The 27,918-nt window shown below is 43.7% G+C and overlaps 2 protein-coding genes across 2 annotated transcripts in view; both read right to left on the bottom strand.

Annotated features, from left to right (window-relative positions):
- Window positions 1-27,918, bottom strand: part of LOC143766829 (uncharacterized) — a 193,805-nt gene that overhangs the window by 21,040 nt on the left and 144,847 nt on the right. Inside the window, exons 6-7 of the mRNA XM_077254810.1 lie at window positions 3,929-4,026; window positions 3,640-3,730 (exon numbers count right to left, since the gene is read on the bottom strand). Coding sequence (XP_077110925.1) covers window positions 3,640-3,730; window positions 3,929-4,026 — 189 coding nt within the window. The remainder of the gene's footprint in view (window positions 1-3,639; window positions 3,731-3,928; window positions 4,027-27,918) is intronic.
- Window positions 3,937-27,537, bottom strand: LOC143766851 (gastrula zinc finger protein XlCGF66.1-like). The gene is made up of 4 exons (XM_077254838.1): window positions 27,496-27,537; window positions 4,621-4,767; window positions 4,312-4,491; window positions 3,937-4,229 (listed from the first exon to the last, which is right to left on the bottom strand). Exons 2-4 carry the CDS (start codon window positions 4,696-4,698, stop codon window positions 4,062-4,064), a joined length of 426 nt encoding a protein of 141 aa, XP_077110953.1. The 5' UTR covers window positions 4,699-4,767; window positions 27,496-27,537; the 3' UTR covers window positions 3,937-4,061.

Genomic DNA, 27,918 nt, shown 5'->3' with positions numbered 1-27,918 from the left:
CTGCAGCATCAACTTGCTGCAGATGGTGTCACTGTGCATCGGTCAACTATACATGAACATTTAACTTTTTAGTCACAAAAATTATCTTTTAGCAACAATTTTTTTTATTTTCCCAAGGGTAAAAAGAGAAACGGGACCCCAAATATTGTTGTCCAATTTTTCCTGAGTGCGCTGAAACCCCATATGTGGAGGGAACCACTGTTTGGGCGCACGGCAGGGCCCGGAAGGGAAGGAGCGCCATTTGACTTTTTGAATGGAAAATTAGCTCCAATCGATAGTGAACATCATGTCAAGTATGGAGAGCGCCTGTGTGTCTAAACATTGGAGCTCCCCCACAAGTGACCCCATTCTGGACACTAGAACCCCCCAAGGAACTTATGTAGATGCATAGTGAGCACTTTGAATCCCCAGGTGCTTCACAAATTGATCCATAAAAATTAAAAAGTACTTTTTTTCACAAAAATTTTCTTTTAGCCTCAATTTTTTCACATGGGCAGCAGGATAAAATGGTTCCGAAAATTTGTTGGGCAATTTCACCTGAGTACAATGATACCTCATATGTGGGGGTAAACCACTGTTTGGGTGCACGGCAGGGCTCGGAAGGGAAGGAGTGCTATTTGACTTTTTGAATGGAAAATTAGCTCCAATCGTTAGTGGACACTATGACAGGTTTGGAGAGCCCCTGTGTGCCTAAACATTGGTGCTCCTCTACAAGTGAACCCATTTTGGAAACTAGACCCCCAGGGAACTTATTTAGATGTGTGGTGAGCACTTTGAACCCACAAGTGCTTCACAGAATTTTATAACGCAGAGCCGTAAAAATAAAAATCTTTTTTTTTTTCCACAAAATAATTTTTTAGCCCCCAACTTTGTTATTTTCCCAAGGGTAACAGGAGAAATTAGAAATTAGTTGTGCAATTTTTCCTGAGTACGCTGATGCCCCATATATTGGGGTAAACCACTGTTTGGGTGCATGTCGGGGCTCGGAAAGGAGGGAGCACCGTTTGACTTTTTGAATGCAAGATTGGCTGGAATTAATGGTGGCGCCATGTCACGTTTGGAGAGTCCCTGATGTGCCTAAACAGTGGAAACCCCTCAATTCTAACTCCAACACTAACCCCAACACACCCCTAACCCTAATCCGAACCCTAACCATAACACTAATCACAATCCTAACCCAACACACCCCTAACCCTAATCCCAAGCCTAACTCTAATTCCAACACTAACCTTAATTCCAACCCCAACCCTAATTCCAACCTCAACCCTAGCCCTAATTCTAACCCTATCCCTAATTCCAGCCATCACCCCAGCCCTAATTCCAACCCTAACTCTAACCCTAACACTAATTCCAACCGTAACCCTAATTCTAACCCTAACTCCAACCCTAACCCTAGCCCTATTTCCAACCCTAACTCTAACCCTAATTCCAACCCTAACTCTAACCCTAACCTCAATTCTAACCCTAATTCTAACCCTAACCCTAGTGGAAAAATAAAAATAAATATATTTTCTTTATTTCATTATTTTCCCTACCTATGGGGGCAATAAAAGAGGTGGGTTTATTTACTATTTTTTTATTTTGATCACTGTGATAGAACCTATCACAGTGATCAAAATGTACCTGGAATGAATGAATAAATCTGCTGGCCGGCATTTTGGAAGATGGCGGCGCCCATTTCAGAAGACGGACGGACATCGAGATGGACACCAGGACTTGTGAGGTACGGGGGGGTGGGATTGGACTGCGTGGGGGGGGGGCGGAGAACAGGATGGAGGTGAGAGAGCAGTGGAGGGCCGAACGGAGGGGATGAAAGACTGACGACGGCGGCAAATCGCCGCCGTCAGTCAGGGGCTGGGGGCAGATCACAGTCTCCAGCTGTGGCCGATGATATTGCAGCATCGGCCATGGCTGGATTGTAATATTTCACCAAGTTTTATACTGATTACACTGATACCTGGTGATGAAATCCGTCTTGTGGCTGTTATTTAATCTGTATTTGTAGTTTTCAGTTAATGAGATTCTCGTGCTCTGAGGCGGGGCTTTGTGGTGCTCTGAGGCGGAGCTGTGTGTGACCTGTGGGCGTGGCTTTATGTGGTGCTCTGATTACATATTCATCTGTATTGGCTTATGACAGGTCACTGATCTCTCACTGACCTGCCCCCCATTTTTACATAATGCATACAATAGTGTTGATATTATTGTTGATAATGCCTATAATATTGTGGCTATTGGGAGAATTAGAAAAAAAATTACATTCAGCAAAATGTCACCGGTGATGGCGGCGCCTGTGCAGTAGCATCTATAAGAGATAGATGCTACTTGACAGGCGCCGCTGGTGTCATTTTGCTGGATATAATTTTTTTTTCTAATCCTCACAATAGCCCCAATATTATAGGCATTATCAGCAATAATTATCAATGCTATTATATGCATTATGTAAAAATGGGGGCAGGTCAGTGAGGGATCAGCAACCTGTCAGAAGCCAATAAAGATGAATATTTAATCAGAGCTCACAGCCCCGCCACAGAGCACCACATAAAGCCCCACCCACAGCCCTGCCCCAGAGCACCACATAAACACCTCCCACAGCCCTGCCCCAGAGCACCACATAAAGCCTGCCCCAGAGCGCCACATAAAGCCCCGCCCACAGCCCGCCCCAGAGCACCACATAAAGCTCCACCTACAGCCCACCCCAGAGCATAAGAATCTCGTTAACTGAAAGCTACAAATACAGTTTAAACAACAGTAAACCAGAGTTGCATTCATTTATGGTGGACCATTGGAGCTACTATGAATCCTGACCAGATTAGAGAAAATAATATTGCTCCCCATTTCAGGAGAGATTGTGCAGTAATCTGAATTTCTTAGGATTAAAAACAATGTAATTTATGAGGTGGAGTGAATCCATGAAACCAGGGCTGGAGCCAACACATCTGCTGCAGGCGGGAATAAATGTATATTACAGCCATCAGCCACGCACAGCTCAGAGATATATCATGGCACCGGTGTGATGGGTTTTATGTAGATTATCACAATCTTCCTGGAAGTTAGTCGGTTTTAATACAAATTGAAAAGTCAGGATAAAGGGAAACTCTGTTATTGTCCAGAAATTCACACTTGGCCTCACTGCACATTTAATGTTGTCGATCATAAAAGTGAAGTTTGGCCAGAAAGACGGGACCTGGTCTTGTAGGGACCATATGATCACATTCAGCAGCACAGAAGGGAGAGAAGGGAGATTCATCCGATAAGATCTCAGGGTTCTAGGAAGCCAACAGCATCATTACCCTCCGCTTTCTCTTACAGGCCCATCATAATATTTTTCTTAAAGTGATTTTCTATTTTGTCAGCACAATCTACGTACGCTGTCATTTGGCTTTATAGTTCACAGATCTGGGCAGGTAACAGCGTCTCCTAAACCCAGGGGGTAGGTGGATCTACCAGGTTCTAAGTTCTATAGAAAAGGGCTTTCAATGCCCAAAGTCATTTGAACAGTTTTGGGTGGAGGAGAATGTTGTGGTCTAGAGGCAAAATGGTGATCATGGTAATACGGCCGGACTACACCACCGATAAACCAGCCACAGCCGGTGATGAGAAGAATCTGTGACCTCTCTGCATTTAGAGGTCACTACTCACCTGGGTAGTCATATGTGGGAATCTCCTCTTTACACCACTCATCCCCCCTCACATATGTCTCTGTAGTATTAATATGGGTCAGATCTTCACCCTGAAACAAATATTATAACAGTCACCGACAGATGGAGAAGATACATCTATGATCAGCTCTAATCCTGCCATCTCCACCGTTCTCATCACACAAGTATAAAACATATAACACTGATGGATAAAACAAGACTGAGCACAAGACCTTCACCGGCGTCTACACATTATAGGGGAGATCTCCTTACACCTTCTCTCCATCTACCTGATGATCCTGAGAAACACTGGGATCTTCTTGCTTGCAGTCTTGTGGAAGAAGAGGACGGGGACATCTCTCTGGTGTTGTCATCTTACTGGATAGATCTGGAGGAAACACATACAGGGGGAGAATTCATTCTTTACATACAGATAATTATAGGCCGTGTGTATTTAGTCCTATTACCTGGAGATGTGAGGGGCTGGGGAACCTCCATTATGGCGTTCTTGTACAGATCTCTGTGTTCTTCTAAATACTCCCACTCCTCCATGGAGAAAAAGACAGCGACATCCTGACACCTTATAGGAACCTAACACATACAATGATACAATCATCCCCCGAACCCTTCATAGTGTTATTGTATAATGTCCCAGCATTCCCAGCAGTGTCACCTCTCCAGTCAGCAGCTCAATCATCTTGTAGACGAGTTCTAGGATCTTCTGGTCATTGATGTCCTCATGGATCAGGGGGTGAGGTGGAGGCCCCGTGACTGGGATCAGGGGTCTTCCCCATTCCTCAGACACAGGGTCCTGACAGCGATCACTAGAGGTCTTCTTCACCACTGTGTAATCCTGGTAATGGAGAGACACATTAATAAATCTCACTACAGACAGTTCCAGAGACCTCACCTCTCCAGTTCTGTCCATCTGTTATTCCCATAGATAAGAATGATGTAATGTGACGTCATCAGAATCTCTCACCTCTCCAGTAAGCCGGAAGAGGATCTCTAGGGTGAGGTGTAATATCCTCTCCGCCATCTTGTCTCTGTCCATATCCATCTTTGATGGGCAAATCAGGAAAATTTTCTTTTGTAGATCTTCACTGAGAGGATCCGATATTGTAGAGACCTGAATGAGAAGATGAGCCAATGTAACATCATAAGAATCCTGTGTAATAATACAATTACTGGAGATAATAAGGGAAACATAGGAGGAGATTTATTATTTTACAGTATTTAGTTTCCTTCTTTCCATCTACTAATAAAACCTATATATTTAGGCCACAGACAACAAGCAGTTTCCTCCTCGGAGTCGGCAGCTGAATACGTTTCTCATAGACTCATCTATATATATAATTGTCTAAGGGTTTAATTGTCTGTCCTGGAAATCCCGCATCTCTGATTGGTCGCGGCCGCTATGCCTCGACCAATCAGCGACGGGCATTGTCCTCCACTGCTGTCAAGTGCCGCCATTGTGTTGTCTAAGGGTCTAATTGTCTGTCTGTCTCGGAAATCCCGCATTGCTGATTTTTCGAGGCCAGCGACGGGCACAGTCTGCCGCGAATTCTGGAATCATCATTGTCCTCCACTGCTGTCAAGTGCCGCCATTGTGTAGGGTGTGTGCCTGCGTCTCCCTGTATGGGCGGCATCTCCCTGTGTTTCTATCTTAGAATGAGTCGTAAATGAAAATACTCCAATGAGGATGACAGAAAAGCAGCAGCAGCAGCCAGAAAACGACAACATCGGGAACAGGAGACACCACAACAAACTGCCACCAGACAAGCCCAGGATGTGGAATCTCACAGACAATGTCACCAACAGGAGACACCACAACACCACAACAAACTGCTGCTAGACAAGCCCAGGATACAGAATCTCACAGACACCGTTGCCAACCGGAGACACCACAACAAACTGTTGTACGACAGGAACAACATGATCGCCAAATTCATAAAAAACGAATGCTCTACCAACTAAGGCACGACCAGGACAATATTCAACAACTTGCACATTATGTAACAGACAATGAAAGTACAATTTATGAACACTACTGTGGGAATATGAATGCAGTTTGCTCTAAATGCGACTCTCTGAATTTCATTGATGAAAAACCATCTGACAATCAGTTTACTCAATGCTGCCAAAAAGGAAAAGTTATGCTACCGAGACCTCACTACTCAGATCTGTTTGAGCAGTTAATGAAAGGAATGCATCAACACAGTAGAAATTTCATGGAAAATATCAGAAGCATCAACAGTTCTCATGCGTTTGCTTCATTCTGTGCCAACATTGCACCGCCCCCTGGATTCGGACCGTATTGTTTTAAAATTCACGGCCAGATCTACCACCGCACTGGAACACTTCACCCAGAAATAGGACAACCACCAAAATTTGCACAATTATACATCATTGATACAAATGAGGCTGTAATAATTATAGGGGATAATTCAGGAGACTCTTTGCATGGAACAAGACAACAGGACACAGTTTTATAAGTGGTAAAGTTTATATTATCACACGGTGATTCAAACAGGTGCAGAGAGAAACTCAAGTCCACAACACTTGGTGCAAATAATAAACGCAGCTTAGCAGGAAACTTCAGAGGTAGATGCAAACAAACCGAAAGTCTATGAAGCACAGTTATTCTTGAGGAAACTTGACACGAATAGATCCTTGACTTAGTCCAGACCCAGATAGATATGCTATTAGGCAGTTCAAATCATATCTTAGCTCAACCAGGGAGGCCTGGTTAATAGTCTCAGGTTTTGCAAAGCAGAAACAGCTTACATGTCCAGCAAATGCAGATGGAAGTATCACGAGCAGCAGATGAAGGAGGATTACTGAACACTGGTGTATGCAGCAGGAACTCAGAGCAGAGTGGCAGGATCTCCAACACAGGTTCACAGGAGCAGGTGCAGGTGCAAGGCCAGGGAGTAATCAGGAGCTGGATGCAAAGCAGAATAATTTTGCACAGACTGAAGGCTGGGATGGAGTTTTATAGCAGGAAGACAAGTGCACATGAGACCAAAGACGCCATGTTGGAAAAGGGCAGTAATGCACAAAAGGTAAAAAATGTTCAGAGTCCTGACAGAGGCTACAGAACAAAGGATGAACCTAAAAGAAAACGAAAAGTGTGATGCTGAACTGATGAACCAAATTGCTGTACATTTACAAAAAATAAGCCCATTTGCTGCCGCATATTGCATGCTAAAAAATGTTCAAGCTGAGGAGGAACAGAGTGCTATACAAAATGGTACTGAAATGCCTTCTATTGTCATGGTCATTAAACAAGAACGTAAACAGAATCCTCGACTTTACAACAAACCACGTGTAAGTGAGGTCGCAGTTGTTTTTCAAAACGATGATGGAGAACCTCCTTTTCAAATGGATATATTAGTCCATCTTAAGCCAGACCAAAACAACCCTTTGGTTCCTAAGACACAACGAATTAGCATTTTGCACAGCAACCTTGATGCTCTTCTGTATCCGCTATTCTTTCCAAGAGGTGAACAAGGTTGGCATGAAAATCTAAACCAACAAGGAACTTCAAGAAAAATTACACAGCTGCAATACTACAGTTTTCGTCTGTCTGTCCGAAATTACTTCAATCGTATTTTAAACGGTGGGAAACTGACACAACAGTACTTAGTTGATGCATATGTTAAAATTGAAGCTAATCGTCTAAATTTCATAATGAACCAACAAACGAAAGTTGAAGACTACTGTGTTATTCAAGAACATTTGAATTTAGCCCCCGCAACATGCAGCAGCGTTATGAAGATGCAATGGCAATAGTAACAAAGTTTGGAAGACCTGACATTTTTGTGACAATGACCTGTAATCCTAAATGGCCGGAAATTACCGAAAATCTACAACCCTGGCAAAAAGTTGAACACAGGCCAAACTTAGTCGCACGCGTATTTCGACTGAAACTCATCAGCCTTTTGAAAGACATCAAAAATGGGCTTTTTAGAACAGTCGTAGCAATGGTACACGCCATAGAGTTTCAGAAACGAGGTCTCCCACATGCGCATATACTAATTATCTTAGACACGGATTCCAAGATTCGTACGGAGGAAGAAATCGACAATATAGTGTGGGCTGAAATTCCTAACCAAGAAAAGTATCCTGTATAATATTGTAGTCTCTCATATGGTTCATGGCCCATGCGGTGTAGCAAATCCAAAAAGTCCATGCATGGAAAACGAAAAGTGTACAAAAGGGTTTCCAAAGGAGTTGAAACAGCACACTGATAAAGACTTGGATGGCTACCCATCCTACCCGCGACAACACATTGATAACATTGCTTGCAACAAAAAAAATTATAAATAACTCATGGATAATCCCATACAACCCGTACTTATCAAAATGCTACAACTGTCACATCAACGTAGAAATCTGTGCTTCAATAAAAAGTGTAAAATATCTCTTCAAGTACATCTACAAGGGGCATGACAAATCTAACATCGAAATACAACAGAAAACAGTCAATCACAATGAATCATCGTGTTTGTTGACTCAAGATATGTCAGTGCTCCAGAAGCTGCTTGGAGGATATTTGCATTTCCAATGCATTCACAGTCCCATGCCATTATATGTTTAGCTATTCATTTACCAAATCAACAGCAGCTTTATTTCTTTGAAGATGCTGAAGTCAAAGATGTCTCAAAAACTTTAAGCACGACATCAACATTAATGGAATGGTTTTTGCTGAACCAACGTGACGAAAACGCAAGGCACTATTTGTACCGAGAGATTCCAGAGCATTACATTTGGAATAAAACTTGGAATCCAAGACAAGGAGTTAGCAGAATAATTGGACGCGTGGGCTGCGCAATGTACTGCGTGGGCTGCGCAATGTACTGCGTGGGCTGCGCAATGTACTGCGTGGGCTGTGCAATGTACTGCGTGGGCTGTGCAATGTACTATGTGGGATGCGCAATGCACTGCGTGGCTGCGCAATGTACTGCGTGGGCTGCGCAATGTACTGCGTGGGCTGCGCAATGTACTGCGTGGCTGTGCAATATACTACCTGGGCTGTGCTATACACTGCGCATACATATTCTAGAATACCCGATGTGTTAGAATCGGGCCACCATCTAGTCTTCCATAACGCTAATTCTCCTCTCATTTACCGACCCTGGAATCGGCATTAGCAATACTGCAGGAGATATTCACTACACGCGACATGAGAAATAACTACTTCATGGTGAGGATGACATCCTCATCTTCTACTACGGCTCTAGAAACATATTTGGCCAGAGTCGGTCACTGACTCCATCACCACCGGCCATCTATATGAAGGTTTCCCGTCTTCCCCGCACTGTAATCTTCTATCACGTTAGATCTCAGGCCTGATTCACACACAGAAGTTTGAGGCTTTAATAAAAGCTTTTTTGTTTCCACAATCAACCTGGACAGAAATTATCTGATTCCAAAGTCTCCATGTACAGTGATTTATGGGGTTTATTTCTGGCCTTAGGCTTTCCTGTATTACTGGAAAAACACCAGAAAAAAAACAGATATTAAAATGTTTCTAAAGAAAATTTGCTCCAACAACTATTGTAAAAACAAAAAAAAAAATGGAAACAGCAGAAGATCTTTTATTCTTTCACACAAACTATTGTTTAAAAAAAAATAATTAACTCTGTTGGGCCCCAGAACATAGATGTACACTGCAGGGACGGCACAGGAGCGGCAGCAACAAAAACCCTGGCAGTTTAACCACTTGCTGCTGTGAAAAGCAAACATAGCATCTAAGAAGGTGTGACAGAGTTTCGCTGAATGCTCCCCCCTCCCCCCCCCGCCTCCAAGTATTGGATAGTATGGGGCGGCCTAGTTACTAAGATACCGTATATACTCGAGTATAAGTCGACCCGAGTATAAGCCGAGACCCCTAATTTTGACACAAAAAACTGGGAAAACTTATTGACTCGAGTATAAGCCTAGGGTGGAAAATGCAGCAGCTACTGGTAATTTTCAAAAGTAAAAATGGATACCAATAAAAGTAAAATTAATTGAGACATCATTAGGTTAAGTGTTTTTGAATATCCATATTGAATCAGGAGCCCCATATAATGCGCCATACAGTTCATGATGGGCCCCATAAGATGCTCCATATTAAAATATGCCCCATATAATGCTGAAAGGTTAATAATGGCCCCATAAAATGCTCCATAAAAACATTTGCCCCATACAATGCTGTATACAGGTTGATGGCCCCATAAGATGATCCATAGATTATTGTCAGGGAGAGACTAGGTGAGTGAGAGCTAATAACCCGGGCCCCTGCAGTTTCCCTCAGACTAGGGAAATCCTGACTGATCCTCTACCTGGAGTTTACACTGAAGGTGTGCATGTCCAGGCCTCGAACCTAACCCTGTCTCCTGAGCTCAGCCCTAAGCTGAAAACCTCCGCCCTCCACCCAGTGAATGCAATACACCAATACCCACAGTTAGCACAGACAAGGATAAAGGAAAATATACACCACGCCGCAGTCACTCAGGAATACACTATAAATGTGCAGGGCAAAATAAATACAAATATAGGAAGGAGTAAATAAGACAAAGGAAAATACACCACGAGCAACGAATCTCCAACCACCAGCTCTCCTCACCAGACCGAGATAACAACGCACAAGACAGAAGCTATAATCGGCAACGCCCAATGTTCAGGAGAACTATTTAAAGGCAGTGGGCATGGCCCAGCTTCCAATCCAAGGATTAGGTAAATTAACCCCGGAACAGCTAGATAAAATCTAGCAGATGCCAATGAGCAAATAGTGGTCAAAAGCGGAATTACCGCTGTCTGTCGGACAACCTGGTCTGAACAGCGTCCGACATAACAATTATGCCCCATAAAATGCTCCATAGATTATGCCCCATAAGATGCTCCACAGATTATGCCCCATGAGATGCTCCACTGATTATGCCCCATGAGATGCTCCACACATTATGCCACATAAGATGCTCCACACATTATGCCCCATACGATGCTCCACACATTATTGCCCATATGCTGTTGCTGCGATTAAAATAAAAAAAATCACATACTCACCTCTCGTCACTCAGGCCCCCGGCACTTGCAATATTCAACTTCCCCATTCCACCGCTGCGCGCAGCTCCTTCTTCCGGCTCTCTGACTGTTCAGGCAGAGAGCGCACACTAACTACATTTGCGCGCCCTATGACCTGAACAGTCACAGGCAGAGGACGTGGAAGACGGAGCGGCACCCGGTGGTGGAACGGGAAAAGGTGAATATCGGAATGCTTACCCTCCCAGTTATACTCACCTGCTCCTGGCACGGTCCCTGGCAGCTTCTCACTGTCAGATGGTCTCCGGCGCCCGCAGCTTCTTCCTATGTTCAGCGGTCATATACCACTCATTATAGTAATGAATATGCATCCATATTCATTACTATACTGAGCGGTACCACGTGACCTCTGAACACAGGACGCGCTGCCCGGAGACCATCGGAGATGCAGGGACCGTGCCGGGAGCAGGTGAGTATGTGACAGCTGCCGCTCCCCTCCCCGCCGACAATGACTCGAGTATAAGCCGAGAGGGGCACTTTCAGCCTAAAAAAATGGGCTGAAAATCTCGGCTTATACTCGAGTATATACAGTACTTACATGCCTGATAATGTTGTCTGTGATACCTATAACTAATGACATAGGAATAATAGAGTATGAATGTGAATATACAGTATAATTGCCACAGAAACCCAATATTATATCATAGGCCACATCATTTATTGTGTAAAAACCCAAACGGTCACCTAGTTCTGTGAAGCCAGTAATAACATCATAGGTGGGGGTCTCAGAATAATCACTCCTAATAAAATCAATCTGCCACTTACACCACTTACATTTGTTTAACCGGTGTGCAAAGACACGGGGTCTCATTCTCCTTAATTACTGCACCGCACCAAACAGCAGTCGGGTAGGTCCTTCACTATACTGCTTCCTCTTCTGAATAACGTGTTCTCCAGATATAAATATGGAGGATTATTCTCGGTTTATCACTCTATTATTGAGAGGTTCTGAGGGATTACCACTCTCCATGTGACTTACTAGATCACACATTTTTCTTATGCTCTTTATTGGTATGTGTTATTAGGTACTCAGCCTGTGGAATAATCCAACTAGCTATTTGTATAAGCGTCTAGAATTAAAACATAACCTTTACTATGATTCTTAAAAGGCAAATAATATTACAAAAAGTGATCACCATAACAAAGTTGAAGGTGCATAAGACAAACAACACTAAACAATATGCGGATTGCACTTGGACTCAGTACTTGGCTCAGTATAAAAACTTAAACCCACTCTCAAACTTACTGGTCTATTGTTAAATCTATTTACATGTAGCTTCTCCAATCCTTTGGCCACATGTGACCAACACCTGATCAATATTCAGTGTGTGGTTACTTTAATTTAGCGCAAACCACAAAGGAGATAATAAACACTCATATAATGGGCTGTACCGACCAAACTGTCATAGCTTCTCTAAGATCCATATACACTGTGTTCCAAATTATTATGCAAATAATATTTCCTCATGTTTTCTCTAAATTACCTATCTGAATTGCAGTCATTGTTATTTTCCAGTCATCTACTATTCTAGTATAATTGCAATGTTTTGGAACAAACTGCCTATGGAAACAGGATCTTTTTAAGAAAAAATAAACACTCAAAATGCATGTTCCAAATTATTATGCACAGCAGAGTTTTCAACCTTTTTTTTTTATTTTGAACAAAAAAAATGGCCAATTGTGAAGTTATAAGTATTATCAGCTTATTACAAAATGAAATCAAACAGTTTTAAAGTGAAAACTTTATTCTAGGTGATGTTACATTTGCACATAGGACCCCTTGTTCGAAAGAAGCTTCTGAACTCTCTCGTCCATTGAATTTGTCAGTTTTTGGATGGTTTCTGCTCCAATTGTTTTGCATGTGGACAGAATCCCCTCCCAGAGCTGTTGCTTAGATGTGAACTGCCTCCCGCCATCAGAGACACTCCTTTTGATGATGCTCCAGAGGTTCTCAATGGGGTTGAGGTCAGGGGAAGATGGTGGCCACACCATAAGTTTGTCCTCTTTTATGCCCATAGCAGCCAGAGATGCAGATGTGTTTTTTGCAGCATGAGACGGTGCATTATCGTGCATGAAAATGATCTTGCTGCGGAAAGCACGGTTCTTCCTCTTGAACCATGGCAGGAAGTGTTGTTTTAGAAACTGCACACAGATCATGGAGTTCATCTTTACCCCTTCAGGGATCATAAAGGGGCCGACAATCTCTCTCCCCATGATTCCAGAACAAAACATTACTCCACATCCTCCTTGTTGGCGCCTTAGCCGTGTTTTCATGGGGTGTCCATCAACCAGCCATCCTCCACTCCATCCATCTGGACCATCGAGCGTTGCATGGCACTCATCTGTGAACAAAACAGTTTGGAAGTCAGTCTTCATGTATCGAGTGGCCCACTGGAGCCGTTTCTGCTTGTGTGCAGTGGATAGAGGTGGTCGACAGGATGGCTTACGCACCTCTGAAGGACCCTGCATCTTGTTGTTCTGGGACGTTGGAGGCACCAGCAGCTTCAAAAACTTGTCTGCTGCTATGACAAGGCATTTTTGCAGCTGCTCTTTTAACCTTACACAATTGCCTGTTGGGAAGAGTCCTCAATTTTTCCTTATCAGCACGCACACGTTTGTGCTGGGAATCAGCTACATACTTCTTGATTGTGCGATGATCACGATGAAGTGTCTTGGTAATGTTGATTGTAGTCATGCCTTGACCTAAATACTCCACAATTTGTTGCTTCTCAGCAGCTGACACATCCTTTTTCTTTCCCATTTTGGCAAAAAATGTAGGCTGCTTAATAATGTGGAACAGCCTTCTTAAGTAGTCTTGCCTTTATTTGGACACACCTGCCAAACTAATTTGCACAGGTCTCTGCAATTGCTTTCAGTGATATAAAGAGCCCTGACACACATCACCATCAATGAGTTTAAATGACAAACAAAAAAATTCTAACCTTATCACTCCGAAACTCTTTGTGCATAATAATTTGGAACACAGTGTATTTAGTCAGGCCTAATGAGTGTAATTACTCTTTGTGATGGATCTTAAAATACCAAATCGGTTCGTTACCACAATAGGAGTTAACCCTAGGTCAAATGTCCTATATGACCAATATGCCATTTGTTTGAGGGTAACAGTGTCCATGAATGAATCTCCAGGCAACACCTATATTTATGCGCCATATACATTCCCCGGTGCACCTTAGGAATATACCATATACATACTATTCCTCATATCAAAAGGAGATTCATCTTGTGCAAGGATGATAGCATCTGTTAGACAGCAGAGATATAATAACCCCAACGGTATCCCCTGATGAGGTAAACGAAACACGTCGGGATCAGGAATGGGGAAAGGATAAACTGCCATCACTGGAGCAGTGATCGCATTATAAAAGGGCATCCAGGCGGGTGAGATCGTTTCAAATACAGTTATATGAAAAAGTTTGGGCACCCCTATTAATCTTAAGCTTAATGTTTTATAAATATTGTTCTTTTTGCAACAGCTATTTCAGTTTCATATATCTAATAACTGTTGGACACAGTAATGTTTCTGCCTTGAAATGAGGTTTATTGTACTAACAGAAAATATGCAATCTGCATTCAAACAAAATTTGACAGGTGCATAAGTATGGGCACCCTTATCATTTTCTTGTTTTAAATACTCCTACCTACTTTTTACTGACTTACTAAAGCACTTTTTTTGGTTTTGTAACCTCATTGAGCTTTGAACTTCATAGCTAGGTGTATGCAATCATGAGAAAAGCTACTTAAAGTGGCCACTTGCAAGTTGTTCTCCTGTTTGAATCTCCTCTGAAGAGTGGCATCATGGGCTCCTCAAAACAACTGTCAAATGATCTGAAAACAAAGATTATTCAACATAGTTGTTCAGGGGAAGGACACAAAAAGCTGTCTAAGAAATGTAACCTGTCAATTTCCACTGTGAGGAACATAGTAAGGAAATGGAAGAACACAGGTACAGTTCTTGTTAAGGCCAGAAGTGGCAGGCCAAGAAAAACATCAGAAAGGCAGATAAGAAGAATGGCGAGATCAGTCAAAGACAATCCTCAGACCACCTCCAGAGAGCTGCAGCATGAACTTGCTGCAGATGGTGTCACTGTGCATCGGTCAACTATACAACGCACTTTGCACAAGGAGAAGCTGTATGGGAGAGTGATGCGAAAGAAGTCGTTTCTGCAAGCACGCCACAAACAGAGTCGGCTGAAGTATGCAAAAGCACATTTGGAGAAGCCAATTTCTTTTTGGAAGAAGGTCCTGTGGACTGATGAAACCAAGATTGAGTTGTTTGGTAATACAAAAAGGCGTTATGCATGGCGGCAAAAAACACAGTGCGTTGTATAGTTGAAAGATGCACAGTGACACCATCTGCAGCAAGTTGATGCTGCAGCTCTCTGGGGGTGGTCTGAGGATTGTCCATGACTGATCTCACCATTCTTCTTCTCTGCCTTTCTGATGTTTTTCTTGGCCTGCCACTTCAGGCATTAACAAGAACTGTACCCGTGTTCTTCCATTTCCTTACTATGCTCCTCACAATGGAAATTGACAGGTTAAATCTCTGAGACAGCTTTTTGTATCCTTCCCCTGAACAGCTATGTTGAATAATCTTTGTTTTCAGATCATTTGACAGTTGTTTTGAGGAGCCCATGATGCCACTCTTCAGAGGAGATTCAAACAGGAAAACAACTTGCAAGTGGCCACTTTAAGTAGCTTTTCTCATGATTGCATACACCTGGCTATGAAGTTCAAAGCTCAATGAGGTTACAAAACCAAAAAAAGTGCTTTAGTAAGTCAGTAAAAAGTAGGTAGGAGTATTTAAAACAAGAAAATGATAAGGGTGCCCATACTTATGCACCTGTCAAATTGTGTTTGAATGCAGATTGCACATTTTCTGTTAGTACAATAAACCTCATTTCAAGGCAGAAACATTACTGTGTCCAACAGTTATTAGATATATGAAACTGAAATAGCTGTTGCAAAAAAACAATTTTTATAAAACATTAAGCTTAAGATTAATAGGGGTGCCCAAACTTTTTCATATAACTGTATATACATGCCACTCAAAGTTTTTTTGGGGGATGCATGATGGGTATATGGGCACGGGACTATGGGATGGAGTATGTGTATGATGGGTATATGGGCACGGGACTATGGGATAGAGTATGTGTATGACCGTTCAGCCAATTCTTATCTCGTGTATGGGGCCGTTAGTATTACACTGACAGCAGTGATGATACACGGCACTACAGTAGTACAGGGCATCACCGGAGCCATCAGAGGCTTGTATGTTGGATGATCGCACTGATCAGAGGGGATTAACAAAGGGTTAAAGTGAAAAACATCATAGTTTCAGCAACAAGAAATATCCATCACTATATGGAAAGCAGAGTCACTGCACAATGTTAATTAAGTCTCGTCCATAACTACTTTATTATACTCTACTATCCTGTACACAGTGGAGGAGATAGAAATCACAGGTCCGACAGCAACAGCTGGAATTGGGCCCTCCAACGTAAAGAAAAAACATCTATATACAGTGGGGCAAAAAAGTATTTAGTCAGTCAGCAATAGTGCAAGTTCCACCACTTAAAAAGATGAGAGGCGTCTGTAATTTACATCATAGGTAGACCTCAACTATGGGAGACAAACTGAGAAAAAAAAATCCAGAAAATCACATTGTCTGTTTTTTTAACATTTAATTTGCATATTATGGTGGAAAATAAGTATTTGGTCAGAAACAAAATTTAATCTCAATACTTTGTAAAATATCCTTTGTTGGCAATGACAGAGGTCAAACGTTTTCTATAAGTCTTCACAAGGTTGCCACACACTGTTGTTGGTATGTTGGCCCATTCCTCCATGCAGATCTCCTCTAGAGCAGTGATGTTTTTGGCTTTCGCTTGGCAACGTGGACTTTCAACTCCCTCCAAAGGTTTTCTATAGGGTTGAGATCTGGAGACTGGCTAGGCCACTCCAGGACCTTGAAATGCTTCTTACGAAGCCACTCCTTCGTTGCCCTGGCGGTGTGCTTTGGATCATTGTCATGTTGAAAGACCCAGCCACGTTTCATCTTCAATGCCCTTGCTGATGGAAGGAGGTTTGCACTCAAAATCTCACGATACATGGCCCCATTCATTCTTTCATGTACCCTGATCAGTCGTCCTGTCCCCTTTGCAGAAAAACAGCACCAAAGCATGATGTTTCCACCACCATGCTTTACAGTAGGTATGGTGTTTGATGGATGCAACTCAGTATTCTTTGTCCTCCAAACACGACAAGTTGTGTTTCTACCAAACAGTTCCAGTTTGGTTTCATCAGACCATAGGACATTCTCCCAAAACTCCTCTGGATCATCCAAATGCTCTCTAGCAAACTTCAGACGGGCCCGGACATGTACGGCTTAAGCAGTGGGACACGTCTGGCACTGCAGAATCTGAGTCCATGGTGGCATAGTGTGTTACTTATGGTAGGCCTTGTTACATTGGTCCCAGCTCTCTGCAGTTCATTCACTAGGTACCCCCGCGTGGTTCTGGGATTTTTGCTCACCGTTCTTGTGATCATTCTGACCCCACGGGGTGGAATTTTGCATGGCGCCCCAGATCGAGGGAGATTATCAGTGGTCTTGTATGTCTTCCATTTTCTAATTATTGCTCCCACTGTTGATTTCTTCACTCCAAGCTGGTTGGCTATTGCAGATTCAGTCTTCCCAGCCTGGTACAGGGCTACAATTTTGTTTCTGGTGTCCTTTGACAGCTCTTTGGTCTTCACCATAGTGGAGTTTGGAGTCAGACTGTTTGAGGGTGTGCACAGGTGTCTTTTTATACTGATAACAAGTTTAAACAGGTGCCATTACTACAGGTAATGAGGGGAGGAAAGAGGAGACTCTTAAAGAAGAAGTTACAGGTCTGTGAGAGCCAGAAATCTTGATTGTTTGTTTCTGACCAAATACTTATTTTCCACCATAATATGCAAATTAAATGTTAAAAAAACAGACAATGTGATTTTCTGGATTTTTTTTACTCAGTTTGTCTCCCATAGTTGAGGTCTACCTATGATGTAAATTACAGACACCTCTCATCTTTTTAAGTGGTGGAACTTGCACTTTTGCTGACTGACTAAATACTTTTTTGCCCCACTGTATATATAAAGCTGAGTGTATGTATGTATGTTTGTGTGTATGTGTGTGTGTCAAGCCACGCCCATTCCACATAGCAACCAATCACTAAGCATCTTTCATTTCACCAGATCTGTTTAAAAGAAGCTGGGCTGTGATTGGTTGCGATGAGCAACCGGTTTCCCACTCCACAACACCTCAGCAGAGACTGACATGGTGGGAGAAATCTATCATCCCTGGGAACATCAGCTCCAGCCATTGTCTGCCCTCCAGAAAGGAGCAGAGAGCACATGACAGAAATGAATCCCCCTCCTCTATTACTGCCGCGCTCTATTGTTACCAGCATAGAAAATCGCATCATCAGCGGCCGCACACAGAGCCGCACTGCCAGGTTACATAACAGCACATCTCCAGGAACTCCCTGCTCAGCGCCACCCAGCTCGGGACTATGGGATGGAGGATGTATGATGGTATATGGGCACTGGACTATGGGATGGAGGATGTGTGATGGGTATATGGGCACTGGACTATGGGATGGAGGATGTGTGATGGATATATGGGCACTGGACTATGGGATGGAGGATGTGTGATGGGTATATGGGCACTGGACTATGGGATGGAAGATATGTATGATAGGTATATGGGCACGGGACTATGGGATGGAGTATCTGTATGATGGGTATATGGGCATAGGCTATGGGATGGAGTATGTGTATGATGGTTATATGGTAATGGGACTATGGGATGGAGGATAATCATTATAATTATTATAATCTGTTATAACTAATCACAGTTAGTTACTATGCCAGGGCAATGCCGGGCTCTTCAGCTAGTATATATACACTCACCGGCCACTTTATTAGGTACACCATGCTAGTAACGGGTTGGACCCCCTTTTGCCTTCAGAACTGCCTCAATTCTTCGTGGCATAGATTCAACAAGGTGCTGGAAGCATTCCTCAGAGATTTTGGTCCATATTGACATGATGGCATCACACAGTTGCCGCAGATTTGTCGGCTGCACATCCCAAAGATGCTCCATACAAGGCAGGATGGATCCATGCTTTCATGTTGTTTACGCCAAATTCTGACCCTACCATCCGAATGTCGCAGCAGAAATCGAGACTCATCAGACCAAGCAACGTTTTTCCAATCTTCTACTGTCCAATTTCGATGAGCTTGTACAAATTGTAGCCTCAGTTTCCTGTTCTTAGCTGAAAGGAGTGGTACCCGGTGTGGTCTTCTGCTGCTGTAGCCCATCTGCCTCAAAGTTCGACGCACTGTGCGTTCAGAGATGCTCTTAGGCCTACCTTGGTTGTAACGGGTGGCGATTTGAGTCACTGTTGCCTTTCTATCAGCTCGAACCAGTCTGCCCATTCTCCTCTGACCTCTGGCATCAACAAGGCATTTCCGCCCACAGAACTGCCGCTCACTGGATTTTTTTTCTTTTTCGGACCATTCTCTGTAAACCCTAGAGATGGTTGTGCGTGAAAATCCCAGTAGATCAGCAGTTTCTGAAATACTCAGACCAGCCCTTCTGGCACCAACAACCATGCCACGTTCAAAGGCACTCAAATCACCTTTCTTCCCCATACTGATGCTCGGTTTGAACTGCAGGAGATTGTCTTGACCATGTCTACATGCCTAAATGCACTGAGTTGCCGCCATGTGATTGGCTGATTAGAAATTAAGTGTTAACAAGAAGTTGGACAGGTGTACCTAATAAAGTGGCCAGTGAGTGTATATATGTATTTGAGATGAATGAGGGAGACCAAAGTTCAAAAATAGACTTTCCTTTACTTAACAAGAACTTGATGAGAAGTATATACATCAGATAGCAGGCACAACACTTTATGAATGCTTCTTCTGCATTGTGCAGAGTCAGGAACTTTCCGGTTACATGTGGCAGTACATAACTTTTGTTCTAAGCCACAATAGTGCAGCAAACCTGAGCTAATGACCTCTTCCTGCTTTGTCTCCACTATGCTCCCTGCCTGGAATCCGAATTCATACTGCCATTATATCTTTGCTTACCTTCAGGACGTACTATCTGATGTCTCCCTCCTGGCACACAACACCATATCAATTCAGGAGGACTGCAATCAGATAGGCCAAAGGTCTGTACTTCTCACTTTCTATCTGACTCATCACAATGAAATTGTTCTCCTGTGTGCCCATGTAGCTCAGTATGAGGTCTCCCCACAGTATGACGGCCCTACAGCACCTCACACAGTACTATGGCTAGAGATGAGCGAAATAATTTGCAATATTCGCTGATTTAATCATCGATTTAATCGCAGAATATAGCTGAACATGCACAACACAAAAGCCGGTGTTTCCCAAGCTGTGTGGCAGTGTGTTAATCCCCGGTGTAGCGCTTCTGATCGGCAGTAAATTCATCCTTGCCGGTCAGAGAGCCGCAGTTCCCACCCTGTCAGAAGACAGCGTGACCGCTCATCTGTGATCAGAGGTAAAAAGTTTACCTCCGGTCACTGGTGTCAGCTGATGGGACTACAGCTCCCATCATCCGACACCTACAGATGCTAATAACAGTGAGAGCCGGAGCGTCTGATGGGTGTATTCATCAGCCGGTACTGCGCTGTAAATAAATAATAACAAAAGAAACTGAGCGGGATCCCCTGTATTTTTGATAACCAGTCAGGTAAAACTCACAGCTGGGGGCTGTAACCTTCAGCTGTCAGCTTCATCAAGGTTGATTATCAAGAATAAAGAGGTTCCCACGCTCTTTTTAATTATTTAAATAAATAATTGTTAAAAAATGGCGTGGGGTACCCCAATTTTTGACAACCAGCCTTTCTAAAGCTGACAACTGGGGGCTGGCATTCTCAGGCTGGTTAGGCGCCATGGATATTGACCCCCCAGCCTAAAAATTGCAGCCCGCAGCTGCCAAGAAAAGGCACATCTATTAGATGCGCCAATTCTGGTGCTTTGCCTGGCTCTTACCACTTGCCCTGAAGCGGTGGCAAGTGGGGTTCAAATTTGTGTAGTTGATGTCACCTTTGTATTGTCAGGTGACATCAAGTCCACAGCTCAGTAATGGACAGAAAGACACCCATCCATTACTAATCCTATAGTTATATGGTAAATAAAGACACAGCAAGAATAAAGTGAACTGAAAAAATGACACAGGCTCCTTTAATAATCTCAGTTAAACCATACTTAAGACCTCGCCTAATTCCACCAAAGCCCTCGATCTCCTGTACTAAAGCTAAAATAAAAAAACAACAACATACCATACGTGTCTGTCATTCTGTCCCACGCTGTAATCCATGTCTGGGGAGAAATAGTTTTCATCCTGGATGGTGCCAAGATGTGACCGTCCAGGCTGAGAACCACTGATGAATGAGCTGCTGGGAATGCAGCGTCAGTGACTAGCAGTGACTTCACTGAGGCTGCGTTCCCAGCCGGGCTGAACTGCGGTGACCTCAGTGAGATCCCCGCTAGCACCGTGAGAAAATCGCACAGAGCAGAGGAGAGTGAAATTCACCGCAGTGAAATTATCCCGGTGAACTCACCTCTGCACCGTGCGATTTCCTAACCGTGCTAGCGGGGATCTCACGGAGTCCACACCATTTTTTTCAGACAAATTATCTTTTATTAATTAAATACATGTACAGTAAGCTGTGCACACTGTTTTAATTGTATATGTCACTGACATCTATATATCTACCTATTCTATTTACTGTAAAAACACCAAAGAATTCAACCTTCACTTTCGGGCCATAAAATGATATGAATATAATCTTTATTTAAATACAAAACACATACATATTAAAATCAGATAAATGGCGGGTGAAGCATCTAAGACACAGGACAGAAAAGTGGGCGACCCAGAGCAAAAATTCCATAATTTTAATTTTACGGTGCGAAACGCGCGTCGGGTGTGGTGGGTCCCCAGGAGCGCTCCCTTTGGTAAATATACATACCACTATTGCCTTTACAAATATGCGTTATATTTAAGATTTTGCACACAGGCACTTTATTGGCTTACCTTGCCCTTAGTAGTAATACTGTTATGCTACTATTTATTGTTTGTGATGTATATCATATATGAGTAATTGCACATTGGCATTTAGTTGGCTAACTTTACCCCTACTATCTGTATCATTTATGGAATTTTTGCTCTGGGTCGCCCACTTTTCTGTCCTGTGTCTTAGATGCTACACCCGCCATTTATCTGATTTTAATATGTATGTGTTTTGTATTTAAATAAAGATTATATTCATATCATTTTATGGCCCGAAAGTGAAGGTTGAATTCTTTGGTGTTTTTGCATGCTTCCCTTCATGGCAAGATACTAGGGATATTTATAGGAGTTGGTTTATTCTATTTACTGTATGTAATCCATGTCTTCTATCCTGTCGGCTCCTGCAGTGATTTTACACTACCGCGGCTGCTGAATTACCGGCTTTTCTTCTAACTATGTAATATTTATACACTGTGTCACTGACATCTATAAAAAAAACTTCCTTCTCATCCCCAATGGGGGTGGTCTATGTTGGCCTTTCTCATTCTCGGGTCCTCTACCAGAGACCTGGGAGTTTGTGGGTTCTGCGCAGGATCTTAGTTGTTCCCAGCATTGCACTTTTCTGGACAGAGAGCTCAGATGTTGCTCGTGGGATCTGCTGTAGCCATTCTTCCCACTTAGGGGTCAGTGCTCCAAGTGCTCCTATCACCAGTGGAATCACTGTTGCCTTCACTTTCCATATCTTCTCCAGTTCTCCTTTGAGGCCCTAGTATTTCTCCAGCTTCTCATATTCCTTCTCTCTGATGTTGCTGTCACTTGGCACTGCCACATCTATTATCATTGCTGTCTTCTGATCCTTGTATAATATCACAATGTCTGGTTGGTTAGCCAACACCTGCTTATCTGTCTGGATCTTGAAGTCCCACAGGATTTTAGCCCTTTCCTTTTCCAACACTTTTTCTGGGGTCTCCCACCTGAACTTAGGGGGAATTAGCACATATGCTGTGCAGATGTTCCTGTATACAATTCCCGCTACTTGGTTGTGGCGTTCGGTATACGCTGTTCCAGCTTGCATTTTGCATCCTGCCACTATGTGTTAGACGGTTTCTGAGGTTTCTTTGCATAGTCTGCAGCTTGGTTCTTGTCTTGTGTGGTAGATTCCTGCTTCTATGGATCTGGTACTTAATGCTTGCTCTTATGCCGCTATGATTAGTACCTCTGTGCTGTCTCTGAGTCCAGGTTTCGCCAGCCATTGGTAGGATTTCCCCTTGTCAGCCACCTCCATTATCTGTTGATGGTACATCCCATGCAGAGGTTGTCTTGCCGTGGCGCTTCATGTTCCTGCTCTTCCTTCCAGATCTGTTGTTTTCGCTACCTTAGGCTTTTTTTAAGCATTTCACCTTTTGGTGCCATTTTTCTGATGTTTTCCTGGATACTCCTTGTTTCATCCATGATGGTGGCTTGGATGCTTATCAAGCCCCTACCACCCTCCTTTCTGTTGATATACAATCTTTGTGTGTTAGACTTAGGGTGGAGACCTCCATGCATTGTGAGGAGCTTTCGTGTCTTCACATCTGCAGCTTTTATCTCTTCTTTTGGCCAACATACTATGCCAGCAGGGTATCTGATAACCGGCAGGGCATATGTATTGATGGCGCGGATTTTATTCTTCCCATTGAGCTGGCTCTTCAGGACCTGTCTTACCCATTGGTGGTATTTGGATGTTGCTGCTTTCCTTGCCTACTCATCATGGTTACCGTTTTCCTGTGGAATGCCGAGGTACTTGTAGCATATCTGTACATTTGCTATGTGCCCTGCTTGTAGTTCCAATCCATCAGTCTTGACTACCTTGCCTCTCTTTATTACCAACCAGCCGCACTTCTCCTGTCCAAAAAACAGCCCAATGTCTTCACTATAGATCCTTGTCAGGTGGATCAGTGAATTGATGTCTTGTTCGTTTTTCGCATACAGCTTGATGTCACCCATGTAGAGGAGGTCGCTGATGGTGCTTCCACTCTTAAACTTGTATCCATAGCCAGACTCTGTAATTATCTGACTGAGGGGGTTCAAGCCTATGCAGAACAGCAACGGGGACAGTGCACTACCTTGTTATATGCCGCATTTGATGGTCACTTGTGCTAGTTGTCTTGAGTTGACTTCCAATGTTTTTCTCCATAGCATCATTGAGTTTCTGAGGAAGGTTCTTAATTTCCTGTTGACATTGTACTTAGCCAAGCATTCACAGATCCATGTGTGTGGCATTGAGTCATAGGCTTTAGTGTAGTCAATCCAGGCTGTGCTGAGATTGGTCTGTCTGGATCTTGAGTCTTGAGCAATTGCTCTATCTACTAGGAGCTGGTGCTTAGAGCCTCTGGTGTCAGTCCCAATGCCTTTCTGAGCTGAATTCATGTTTTGACTCATATGGTTCTGTAGCTTGGTGGCTTTTATGTCTGACAGAAGTTTCCATGTTGCTATAAAGCAGGTTATTGGGCTGTAGTTGGATGGAACTGTACCTTTCTGAGGATCCTTCATGGTCAACTGTTCTTCCATGTAGTGACCTGCTTCTAGCAGTTGATTCATTTGAATTGCCATGCATTCATGTACCAAGGTGAATATCTTTAGCCAGTAGGTGAGGAACATGTCTGGACCAGGTGCTGTCCAGCTTTTCATGTTCTTGATCCACTGTTGGATATCTGCTTCTGTAATGTTGACTGGTTCTTGCTCTAGGTGGTTGCTGTGTTTCATTCTCAGATATTGCAGCCACATTGCAGTGTTGTGTTTTTTACACTTTGGATGGTTCTTTGGAGAACAGGGCATTTATATTCTTGGCCTCAGCTTCTCTAATGTATCTCGCTAGTCTTGCTGCAAGTGCTTTGAGCCTTTGTTTAGCAGCCTCTTCAGTTGGGGTCAGGCCTTTGTACTTGTCCAGCTTGGTCTTATTCTTGATCTTTACACACTTCTGTATTTCTGATGGTTGGCTGACTTCCCTTCCTGGCACCTTGATCTTTGTCTACAGTCTTCTTTTCCAAGGAGCGCATGTACTTCTGTTACGGTGGTGGTAGGTATTGATGCAAGAGCTGCTCTATTGGCATCCTCTAGCATACTGTCTGGTGATGTTTCTTTGCTGAGTCTTGGCACTCGATTTCTGGTATTGATGGAACTTAGTTTATCTTAGATCTTTTTCAAACAAGCTGCAGTGCTCTCTAGTTGCAGGGTTGGATCAGGATCTTCATGGGGTTGCACATGTTGTTCTTCTAGGTGTTCATGTGGGGTGGATCTGCAATGCAGGTGATCCATCTCAAGTTGTGATAATAGCTTTCTCTTTTTCATATTGAAACATTGAGTGACTAGTTGTTTCTCAGTTAGTGGACATGCAGATCTGTATCCATCCAGAGCTGCTTCATATATCCTCTCCCATTTGGTCTGCTGTTATAGTAGCATTTCATCAGATCCAGGTTCTCTTGCCTTGTCCATGTATGGTTTGGTCCAGTAGCCCATTTATCATAAGATTGTCCTGGTTTCTCGACATCTGACGCAGACCTTGTTAATCCAGTTGACGTCTGAGCCGGCATGACTCTCTTTGCTCATGACACGCTCATGTTTATTGAGGTAGGCACCATAGTGTTATGGACCACTACTGGTATATTATGTCCAACAGGGCAGAGCCAGGATTTGAACCCCAGTGTCCCACATTGGTGGCTGTGATTTAACTAGCTAACTAAGAAAACTGCTCGTGTTACCAATCATGAATCCAAATGTACCATATTCATGCTGAATTTATGTTTGGCGTTCATTTTCTGAACATATTCGCTCATCTCTAATTATGGCCACCACAACCTGCTGCACAAAATAATAACCCCACTCAGTATGGAGGCATTTACAGTTCACCACAAGCCTAGTATAATGGCCCCTACCAGCCACACATTCAGTACGAGAGTCCCAACAGCTCTTCTCTTACTGTGATGTCCCCACAATTCCTGATATTTGATAAAAAACCACACACACTACTCAGCCAACCCGGTTCCTGAGGAGCGCTGCTCTGGTCTGTGCGGTGTGAGTACTGAGGCTCCGTACTACAGGTGTGATGTAGTGACGTCATTGTGCCTGCAGTGCACGGAGTCTCAGACTCAGAAGTGAAGGCTGAATGGTGGATCAGGAGCTTTCCACTCCCTGATTCACTAATCTATTCAGTGCTATCACCATCATGGGAATGTGGATATCGCTGAAATTGTGATGATGGGAAGGAGAGGGTGACAATACCGCACCCCACCGAGCCCTGTCACTTCATAGGTATCATAGCAACCGAGTGGGCTACCTATATGGATGATACACTCCTGCCTATCCAACTATCATATGGTAAATATCTCATAGATCCTGGGTTCATTAGTATTTGCACCAAGAATGAGGCTAAGTGAGTATTTATTAATTGTCAGTGGTCGGAGGTAGTCAGTGAGGTGGATGGTACCATATTGTGCATGTAGGGGGCAGTACTGTGGGAACATTAGAAAGTGGAGGGATGGCAGTACTGTGGGGACATTATACTGGGTGTGAGGGGGATGCCAGTACTGTGGAAACATTATCCTGTGTCTGTGGGAAGCCACTATTGTGGGAACAAAATACTGTTCCCACTATACTCTATGGCGGTACTATAAGAAGATTATACTGTGTGTGGGGGTATGGCGGTACTGTAGGAACATTATACTGTGTGTGGGGGTATGGCGGTACTGTGAGAACATTATACTGTGTGTGGGGGTATGGCGGTACTATGAGAACATTATACTGTGTGTGGGGGTATGGCGGTACTGTGAGAACATTATACTGTGTGGGGGGGTATGGCGGTACTATGAGAACATTATACTGTGTGGGGGTATGGCGGTACTATGAGAACATTATACTATGTGGGGGGGTATGGCGGTACTATGAGAACATTATACTGTGTGGGGGTATGGCGGTACTATGAGAACATTACACTGTGTGTGGGGGTATGGCGGTACTATGAGAACATTATACTGTGTGGGGGTATGGCGGTAGTGTGAAAATACCTTTTTACGAGAGATGCCAGTACTGTGGAAACATTATACTGTGTGAGCGGCATCATATATATTACATAATGGGAGTAAAAAGGAGAGTCATAAAAAAGACTCCTCAGGGCTGTGCTGCATTTGTACAGACTGCTATCTGCCGTCCAGACGGGTCCATGTGTCATCAATGGGAAGAGGGAGGGTTTCCGGAGGGAAGAGTCTAGAGGGTGCACCTGGTCAGGAGACCTTGATGGCGCAGTTACTGATATTATAAAGGCCACAGCCCCAAAGGCAGAACAGATTTGGCGCCAACAAAGGAAAGGGGTGCGGGGAAGAATCTGAGGTACTAGCTCATGGTAAAGTGCCCGAGGCAGCTGGGTGTGGGGCAGAACCCTGCTTACAGGGCATAATGGGGGCATTACACTGTGTGGGGCCAAGAAAGGGGCCCTGTACTAGGAGAACACTCCGCTCCTCACTTCCTGTCCTCCATAGTTGGCTCGTATGTATCTATTACAGGAAACAGAACAACAACGTTATGGTTCTTATAAAGGGGCAACAACACCCCCAAAAGAGTCTCCTCCGTGCAGAAGGGGTTAATGTCCCCGGCTGCGCTCAGTACTGGGGAATCTCCACATACCTCCACCTGCAGAGCCGCACTCCACAGATATGGCTGCTCTGTGCGCACAGGACCTGTGATGAGGTCACAGGGGGAGGAGTCAGGGGTCACGTGATCCACAGTGAAGACGCTACATGGAGACTTCTCCTCAGTCAGTGACATTCCCGCCATTATTCGCCCTCACTACTAGTGATGGGCAGTCCGGCTCTTTTTGGTGATCCGGCTCTCATGGCTCCGCTCACCAAAAAGAGCCGGCTCTTTCGGCTCACGAATCGGCTCTTTTTAGATCCCTATTGACTATGTGTTCGGGCGTCCGAAACTCCGCCCACCCACCGCAGAAACTCCGCCCACTTCTCAGCAGCCAATTAAATTGAAGAGTGGGCGGGGTTTTGCTCAGGTGGGCGGAGTTACGCCTCCCGAAGTCCGGGATTTTACGCCCAGTGA

The sequence above is a fragment of the Ranitomeya variabilis genome, chromosome 4 (genome assembly GCF_051348905.1).
Source record: "Ranitomeya variabilis isolate aRanVar5 chromosome 4, aRanVar5.hap1, whole genome shotgun sequence".
NCBI lineage: Eukaryota > Metazoa > Chordata > Amphibia > Anura > Dendrobatidae > Ranitomeya > Ranitomeya variabilis.
Note: the sequence above shows the minus strand (reverse complement) of the source record. Positions and strands in the feature narration are given on the sequence as shown.